Source organism: Saccostrea cucullata, unplaced genomic scaffold (assembly GCF_032062105.1).
Source record: "Saccostrea cucullata isolate Sc308-1 unplaced genomic scaffold, CSIRO_AGI_Scuc_v1 ctg1530, whole genome shotgun sequence".
NCBI lineage: Eukaryota > Metazoa > Mollusca > Bivalvia > Ostreida > Ostreidae > Saccostrea > Saccostrea cuccullata.
In genome coordinates this window covers 336,748-346,699 of record NW_026929346.1, presented here as the reverse complement: position 1 = coordinate 346,699, position 9,952 = coordinate 336,748, and the positions used below count along the sequence as shown (strand labels likewise).

Sequence of the window (9,952 nt, the reverse complement as noted above, 5' to 3'; positions counted from 1 at the left end):
TTTGTAGAGCGACCTTTACTGGTAATTTTCAATTTGATCAAAATTTAGAAATATGACATCATAAAGTTCACGTTTTGCCCATATTTTAGCATATTTTATATAACACTGCTTATTTTCTAGCATTTTTGCTATCAGAAAATATTGAGCGCAGCCTAGAACAAACTTTATATTTTTATCAAAGAGGTATCTATCTAATAATAATTAGATACAGAAAAATAATGTATGTTCTACATTGCGCTCTATGTTTCCCATAAGAAAACATCAAGAAAAAGGCATATTATGGGCTGTTTCGTTAGATAGCAAAACATGTGAAAACTTTATTGGAAATATTTCTAATATAATTTCTTTAACAAAGTAAATATCAATTAAAAAATTTCTGAATATCATTCTAAAATGTTGATTTTAGGGGGCCAACATTGGCTCTTATCATATATAGTCCAAATTAAGTTAAACAAGAGATGTTTGTTTCTTAAAGGGGAGTATAAAAAAGAAGTTTCCCAACATTTGTTTTGTATATGTAAAAAAACCTTCATTTAATGTGTTCTTTTATTTAATAAAACTGCAGGGGACATAATACGTTCTCGGCGCTTCATAATTAGATCCTAGATCGATCCCCTTGGTGACTAGCTCATCTGATTCAATACATTTACATTTAAGGAATGACTATCTAGTTAGTATAGTATGTCATGGCATCAACGATAGCGGAAACATGGGATAATATGCATAACGGGCGAAACGCGTTATGCATAAATTATCCCATGTTTCCTACTATTGTTGATCTACCTGGCATACTATACTAACTAGACAGTGATTCCTTCTATTTCCATTTCATTGTGAAATAAAACTGAAAATTTAGGCTTTAAAAATTTAACCATAGATTTTATTTACACGAGGACTCCGATGTCTATTTCAAAAGTCCTCACCCACTGACGTTAAACACAAAGGCAGCCACACGAGAGTAACATACATATTTGGCCTCCCTAGCGTCAGACACAGAGACAGATGAGCACGAGATTTGCATGCATATTAAGCTTCCTTAGCTCCTGACCTACTGACCTGCCTTATTTACTTTCCGGTAGAATTACCAAGAAATCAACTCCGCTAACTTTCAAAGAGTTATCACAGAGAAAAAAATTAGAAATGCAAATATGTATATATAATAGCACAAATGCTATATAGCACAGAAAATAAAGAAACACAGAAGTATTGGAACATTTTCTATTTGCTACAGTTGGCAAAAATAATGCTAGTTAGAATTCTTATTGAAATGACGTTAATTTAATTTTCCTTTTTTTTTTTTTTTTAAATCGATATCAATAAACAATACCTCGAATGAAATACTTACTTTAGGACACATTAAGACATGTAAATTTGGATGATAAAAAATACCTAGGTTGCCAGTGGCAGATCCAGAAATTTTGGAGGGGGGGTGACCAGTTTGAGGTCAGAATAGGGGCCACAGTCTCACAAAAAACATTGATCTATCAAATATCAAGTAGTTTTTGGAAAAAAAGGGGGCCAGTCCCCAAGGCCCCCTCTAAATCTACAAGTGATTGCATATGAGGCAAGTCTGTGCATGGCTAAAGTTTCAAAGTAAAGGGGGGGGGTGCTACAAAAAAGAAGAATAAAAAAATCCGTAATCTTCCCAAAGACCCTAAAGAAATACCGGTATTTAACTTAACCAACAATTTATAAAATATTTTGAAGATAATATTTTCAATAATAACCCCCACCCCCACTCCATCCTGACACATACACACATCCTTCGTATCTCATATTACCATAAGGCTGGAATGGTATGACACACAATTAGACATTTCCCAGTTAAGTTTGGATTTTCAGTAAGGCGTGGCATGCTTGACTTTACATGATTAACTTCTGAAATTTACACAGCTTTCCCTCACGTTGAAATATACATGGGATAGAAATTCGGACAAACGCCAATTAGTGTATCGAATAACCAATAACATTGTCCGGCAAAGAGGTGGAGCCTAAGTTTGTCTCATCATTGTCAACAACAATTAAAATTTCCTAATGTTAATAATTTCTTAAACAATGAGAATCTATATGCCATTTGACAGACACTAACTACGTAGTGCTGAGAATACCACGCCTTACTGAAAGTCCAAGCTTATCTGGGAATGGTTCTAAAAGATTACAATGGGTACCACGGAGTATGAAATGAAGAAAGAATACATTTATTTCTGGATTATTAATTTCACTTTCGGGTCCCTTTTTTTCAGTCCCAGAAAAAATGGAATTTATACTCGTACACTGTATTCTTTTTACATTGCTTCGCAAAAATTACCTCTTGCATAACATTATCTCATTCTTACATTTTAAAACCTGTATAAAAACAGGTTTTTCACATGACCACATTCACTGTTAAATCATAACGATTGATGAGATTCACAATGTTGTTCAGCAACAAGTTTAACAAATTACAAAATAAAAATAAACCATCGAGATCTGACAATTTAATCGTTATATGGCAAAAACTATACTTTGCAAATATTTGTTAATATTTGTTAATTTAAATCAGTCACAAGTATTTCTATAAGTATCGTTTGTACTCAACTATAAATCGTGTGTGGGGGGGGGGGGGGGGATTTAGTCCAAAACTCCATATCCGACCAGTATGGAACATGTATTACTTTTAAACATTAAAATGAATAAAAAATACAATTGGTACATGATCATATTTCAACAAGAAGGATCCTCCGCCAAGGTTTATGAGATTTGATTTCTTGAAAAACCTACATTATAATGTAAATGAGAGGAGCAGATAGACCTTGGCCCGCAGTCTCCTGTGAGGACTAATGCTGTGGTTGACATATCATTATTTACTTTGTAGACGGTTTTCTTTATATAATCTGTGTAAAGTAAATCGTCGTTATCTGTAACTGCGTGGTATCCTTTTATTTGTTTTTCTGTGAATATTTTCTGTGAATATTTTCTTTAGTGCATTTCCATGCATGTCAAATTGAATGAGATTCCCAAATATCATCACTTGCCCAAAACCTGCTAGATCGAACTGCTGATGATAAATGAATAACTGCTTTGAGTCCAGATAAATTAAATTGTCGTGTTTTTGAAATAGATCTGGATAGCACCACACTTAGTTTTTGATATGGTTTGGAGTTAAATTGATGTATTGATGCCTTTATTGTTTCAACTACTTTCAGTCTTTCTGCACGTGGTTTTATGTGGCCAAAAATCGATTCTATTTCTTCCTTTATCTTTCTGCCATTTGTAAACATTGGAATGCCAGGTTCAATTATTTCAAGATATTTCATCAGAGGAATGTTTTTACTTTTTTTATTGTACCTTATAATTTCTGTTAATTGACATGATGAAAGATCACTAGTGTAGTCCTCGATCAATAGTAATCTCAGGTATGAGATATAGTCTTTTAACTTTTTCTGTTCCTTTATTTTCTCATCTAAAATTGATGTCTCTATTATGTCTAACTTGGCATTGTTTTCAGTCAGAATACTATCCACTATCGATTTAATCTCATCTGCACTGTGTTTAATAGCTAATCTGACTTTCCATATTTTCTTCTTGGCCTCTTCAGCTACCTCTCTCTGTGAGTTTACTTCATCTATACATTGAGGAAGAATGTTGTCTCGAATCTTGATAAGTTCTTTCTGGCATTGTTGAAGACTTACATTATATACAAATTCAAGGTCAAGTACCTGGTGGCCATTGTGATCTGTCGCAAAGCATTTTGAACAAACAGGGGCGGAACAATCAGCACAGAATATCTCTAAGATTTTTGTTGGATGGACAGGACATTTTTCTGTAGGCAACTCTTTTAACCTTTACTGATAAAGGACTACCTGGTGTTTTCGGTTTTCTTTTTCACGGAGATGGACATATCTACACTGCTCACATAATCGCTGGTGACAGGTGTTGCAGTAAAATGTGGAGTAGTTCTTACACGTGGCACACTCAATGTAGTGTTGCTCTGTTACATTTGTCTTACTCATAATTGCGGGTAGTATTGATCTGAAAATATGAATTATACTGAAGTTTTTAATAAAATTTCAACGACTCTATGAACATTAGAAACTTAAATTTATCTGAGTTGATCTTGAACTTAACTAAAAATATAGTAATTAGGAATAAATTCTTTTTCACTGTACATGTTGAAACAAAATCATGATAATATCATAACATAGTAGGTAATCATGTATTTTCCACTTACCGAATGGCATTATGCTCATGATAACTGTTTCACTTTCTGGTCTAACTTGTTCGCAATTGAAAAGCTTGTTTTATAATGGTGACATTTATTTACCCACTTTTAAAGAAAAATATATTTAAACCCCTTCTTTGCGATAAGAATGAAATCAATTTATTTCTTCTTGCTGAGAGAAATGAGTACTTGCATAGGAACGCTGGTATGTCGGTCAAGATACGTACATGTACGGGCTCTGATTCACCAGTCTGACATTACACATCTATTTTGTGTACCCTAGCTTAATTAGGTACACATAGTTACACCTGTATCTTTGTTTGATTGTGAGATATAAGATTGACGAAACTTAACATTATTCAACTAAAACGTCAGGGTTAGGGTTAACACGAAATAAACTTTAAATCTTTCAAAAACATATTCTAAGTCATATGGTTTACGGAGAAACAGATCGAGTTCTTTACATGTACACAGTTTATATTTAAAAGTGATATCCTAATTAGCGGAAGTTTTATACGCCCAACAATTTCTTCAATATATACACATAAGACTTTTTAAGAATGTTTTTAAAACAAAAAGTCAAAATTAAATCCTTGGTTTTCACTTATTTAAAAATACATCTGATTATAATGTGTCTTCTCAATTACATGGACAAAAACAATTTTTCGTATGCACTTCGTAAAAACTAATGTTGAATATCGTCTACAAGTAAAAATCGAAGCTGCGTTATATGACAGGCGCTATTGTATACTTCCCGGCTGACAATTTATAAGTAAAAGAAAATTCAACGGAACTTGAAATAGTAAAATAATAATAACTTTATATAATGGAGGGTCTGCAATTTTCATTTCATTGAAATTTTGTTTGTAAAAAAAACATTGAATCCAATAATATCCAGTGTGTTTTTTTTATGTTTCATCAAATTATTTTTGCTTACGGGTATCCTAAAAAAAACATATACAAAATATCCGACGTTGTCATAAGTTAATTTGATTACAATTTTTGACAGTCTCGTGATTCATGAGAAATCATCGTGTAAATAGTTGTTATTACTAGATAAGGAGATAGCAAAGAGCATTCAAGCTCAAAAGTCCATTCACACCGTACAAAACAGGAGCAGAGCAACCACGGATCTCCACAATATTAGAGGTGGGATTAAGTTCCATGGAGGAGTAAACATCCCCTGCCGACCTGTCACATCCGCCGTTTACTCCTTTTCATGATCGGCAAATAGCGGAAATTCCATTGTCAATTCAGTGTGCAAATACTGGCCTAACATTAATAATGATAAACGTCAGTCATCATCTGACTCTGTCGATAATGAATTGTATTTGCTGACAAGGCCGATGTATCGACCATAATACTTACGGAATGATGACTTTAAACAAATCTACTGATATTATTGTTTCATCAAGTAAGATATGGAAATAATGAACAATATTCAATCTTAAAGTCCATAAAGCAATACAAAATAGGAGTAGAGCAAACAAGGACCTTCGAAACATCAGAGGTTTGTCAATAATTTCACTTATTTAGATATTGTACGAGGGTTGTCCGGTATAATCGTGGACAAATTGTCTAGTTTGAAAAAAAAATGAGCACTGCTTTCTGAAATTTTCGCTACTCTTTATTACATATATTATGAATACACAAAGCAAATTTCAAATAGAAATATGCATAAATAAACAAATTGTTAGTTTTTTGTTATGTATTCTATCGCCCTAAGGCGCACGGATCATAATGTCAAAGTGTCAATCTAAAACAGCGTCACTTTCATTTAGCATTTTTCATTGCTAAAAATGAAATTGGATAAGTCGCACTTAAATTTAGAAATTCCATTGATTCACATACGTGAGTGTCTATAATCATTAAAGGTTCCAATCTGGTACATACATGCGATCCTTTAAAGATTTATTATGAACTTACGGACAGTATTCTCACCAAAATTCAACTAACATACAACCTCATATCAACGGTCGACATTGACAGCATCTTTTGCTATTACAATAGCAGTTTATCCGTACATTTTGCACTAACTTGGGACTCAATCAAAACGATTTCCCTAAGAAAACTTCCACTTCATTTATATACTAAAGAATTGGTGATTTTTGTCATATTTTCTTATTCTGTATTCATTAAAAGTCTTTTAAGGTGTTCATGACAACATCCAAATCTAACAGAACTGTTCTCCGGTGCGCTGTTACGTCATCAATAATCGCGATTTTTCGTGTCTTATGACTACCACTTTCCCATTTCAAATGCTCGGGAAACTGCAAAAAATAACCATATGCCATGAATTTTTTATGGAGACGACAAAATTTATAAAGGAATCAAATTATGTTAATTTTCATCCCAATCGTACGTATTAAAAACTTTTATTAATTATTAATTGTTGTGTATCCTCTAATGTACCTTGTTATTTTTACCGTGCACCGTGGGACCGTACCCTGTGTACATTCAAACATAATAAAATCTTTATTTTTGTCTATATATCATCAAAAACATATTAAAGCATTTAAATATGATGAATTAATATTTACTGAAAGTTTCAGCTTAGTTCGCCCATTACTTTTCGAGAAAAACAATTTGTACACGATTTTACCAAACATCGCTCGTATATACATAGAACATGCTTTTAAATAAAAAAAAATCTACTAGGTTCTTTTTGACAAGATTCATAATTTTAATTCAACTTTAGAGAAAATGGACTTTGAACGTACAAGTGTAATTTAACCTTCACATGTACCGTATTTTCAAGTTAGATATTGTAACACATCTGAACAATGTGACATTACTAGCTATGAAGAGAACTCTAGAGATACCTTAGTGCGAGCCGAAACCAACTCAAGAGATCAGGAGGTTCTGGTCCAGGAAGAGGATTGTTTAGTGATAAATGGACGCCTCTGATCGCCTTCTTGTCGGAAGACCATCAAGAAAATATAAACACTGTTTTAATATTTGAATAGGACTTATTGTTTAATTGAATTCAATTTCTGCTAGAGATATATATTTTTATTTTCTTTTAATAAATGACATAATCATTTATTTCTTAAGAAGGGGGGAGTGTAGCAGGAATGGGTCTTGTTATATACATTTATGCTTTGTATCTGAGTAATAATATGTTATTATCAATGTTTTCATACATATATGTGTATACTGCCTTATCCGTAATACCATTTGTTTATATTTAGCATGTTTAAAAACCTTCTCAGGGAAAAGCACGTGTTGCTTCCATCAAATCTTTTGGGCTAATGTTAATCTAAATTTTGATTGGCTATTAATACGGAAGTTAACCTTTTGGGTGTCACTAATATCAGTCAAAGTTCATATCCTTTGGGTGCATCCACTAGATTCTAGCTGAATATTCTACTGTTTCCAAAAAGTATAAAAAAACCCGTGTAACTACTAGTTTAGTGGGAAATCTTGAAAAGCATTGATTTGCTGTAAGTTCTCTCACTTTAATAGAGGTTTATTAGGTATTTAACAGGTTGCACCCTTAGAAATTAAGTTAAGATATTATTAGGTATTTGTACAAAAATTGTCGTCGTGTGTGGCTCCGGTTAAATTTTATTAGACCATAAAACTAAAAGCTAGGAGTTAGGTTTTCCTTAAATAATGTAAATAAGGGGTTTTCTAAATTTCCCTATGCCTTTTCCCCCGGCTAGTTTGGACTAACGTTTCCGTACGCTAGGTTGGGGGTGATTTTTGCTTGATTTTCAAAATAGGATTTTGTCATAAGGCAGGAATTTACAGTTGTTATTTTTTTTTATTATACCATATGGTTTGTCTATACAAAGGTTAAATAAATTTTGTTGTTTATTGAAATTGGTGTTTTCACTACAATTGACACGAGGTGTTGAAACAAGGTACACACAGGCTCGGAAATAAGACCAAGCAGAATCTCAAATCAAAATAAGAACCTGGGAAATAATTTAATATGAAAATATGGGAGAGTGTTAAAAATAATCTAGAACCACTAATGACAATGATGTTCTGAGACTCCTATTACATATATCATTGAGGGAGTCAGCAAGATTCCAGTTCCCAAAGAGCAAGTCTATTTCCCGAGGTGCTTGCGCCGAGGGAAATAGGCTTGCTCGAGGGAAACTGGAATCTTGCTGACTCCCTCAATGATATACTTCAACTGTTTTATTATACCGATACAAACAAGACATTTGAAAAAAAAAATTTCAATACTTGTCATTTCTCGTTTGGAACCAGTAAACTGGTTCTTCTTTATTTAAATTGGACCAGTTGACTCTCGATGCATTTCAATTCATTGATGAATATTCATGAGTTTATTCGGGACATTTCAAAGTTTTTCGTACGTTTAAAGAAAATGGTAAGTGTTCTGAATAGGTGTGTTTCAGTTCATCAAAAAACGAACTTTTTTGCAGGGTATCAGTCTGTTTTGCATGGAATCGGTTTATTCACGGTGATTTTCAGGAAATCAGTTAAATATATTGACTTACTTTTATATAGTGAAAAATCAGTGGAGGTATAATAAGTTTTGCTTAATTTTATAGTTTTGTTGGTCGATTGATTTGGATGCATATATTCCAGTGTATCAGTAAATACAAATCTCATCCAAATCGCGAGTTTCAAAAACTAGTCTTTGGGGTTACATATTCAATGTCATATACGAGGGTCATTCAAAAAGTTCGTAGAATCTTGTCATACCTTTTTCATTTAACGTCATATTACAATCAAATTTGGTACACATATTTTAGGAACGAATTCAAATATTTTGAGTAAAAAAATGGAATATATTTTTATGTTTACAAAAATTAACAGATTTAAGACGGCAAAAATAGGGTCACGGAGCAGGGTAAATATGAAATACATGGTTACTGTCTTGAAATATAAGCGATATTTGGGCGAGGGTAAGAAAACGTTATAGAGGGCAAGGCTTGCCGAGCCCTTTAACGTTTTTGACCCTAGCCCAAATATTGCTTATATTTCAAGACAGTTATCATGTATTAATTTTGTTTATCCTGCAACATATTTTTTACATTTGAACGTCCCGAAACGAGGTATTTTCGACAGATTTAAACAAATCCCTGCAGTTGACACTTTGACGCCATGGCGTAAACATTGCAATATACATGACGTCGAAGTGCTTTTATAACATCGGAATACATGCACCAGGCTTTATTAGGGTAGTGACCGGATAAAGCTTTGGTTTATTAAGTTACCTTTATTAGGTCAATGCAAGGGGTAGTTGCAGGATAAAAATTGAGTTATGTACGTATTATATACTTTATAATGTTTATATTCATACCTCCAATAAATGGCATTTAAAGGAAATAAAATTTATATGTTTAAATTTAGTATTGTTTTATTACATGTACTTCATATACTTAAAGGCACTAAAATACATCGCTTCGTTTTAAAAATATCGATGTCTAAAGACAGAAAGTTTTGATTTAAAAATAAAAACAATAAACATGACGTTGAAGGACATCACGGAGCAGCGAGTAGCAATAAAATTTTGTATATATGATGACACAGCAAAAAAAGTAAACGCTTCACGATCGATTCATATGCGAAAATATCTCCGGCTATCATGACGTCAAAGTGACAAAGTGATGCTGTTCCAGGTTAAAAGGCATATGCAAGTTTATATTTTCACTAGAACTTATCTAATTATCCTATAAATTAGAAATTTTGCATATTTGTTAAATTCTTTCTTTATAAAATGTTGAAGTATCTCTGCTCTTTATATAGTTAAAGTAAATGTCTCCATAATTT

General features: G+C 32.7%; 1 protein-coding gene across 1 annotated transcript; it reads right to left on the bottom strand.

Annotated features, from left to right (window-relative positions):
- Positions 1-2,978: 2,978 nt before the first annotated feature.
- LOC134280544 (uncharacterized) lies at positions 2,979-3,992 on the bottom strand. Its single transcript, XM_062762957.1, has 2 exons — positions 3,843-3,992; positions 2,979-3,650 (listed from the first exon to the last, which is right to left on the bottom strand). The coding sequence occupies exons 1-2, from the start codon at positions 3,990-3,992 to the stop codon at positions 2,979-2,981; spliced, it is 822 nt and encodes a 273-aa protein (XP_062618941.1).
- Positions 3,993-9,952: the final 5,960 nt, after the last annotated feature.

Excerpts from the sequence above, each read along its gene's own strand:
- LOC134280544 (XM_062762957.1), bottom strand. The coding sequence starts at position 3,992 with ATGAGTAAGACAAATGTAACAGAGCAACACTACATTGAGTGTGCCACG. Across the intron at positions 3,651-3,842 it reads AAGAAAACCGAAAACACCAG|AAAGAACTTATCAAGATTCG; the intron begins GTAGTCCTTTAT and ends CAACAATGCCAG.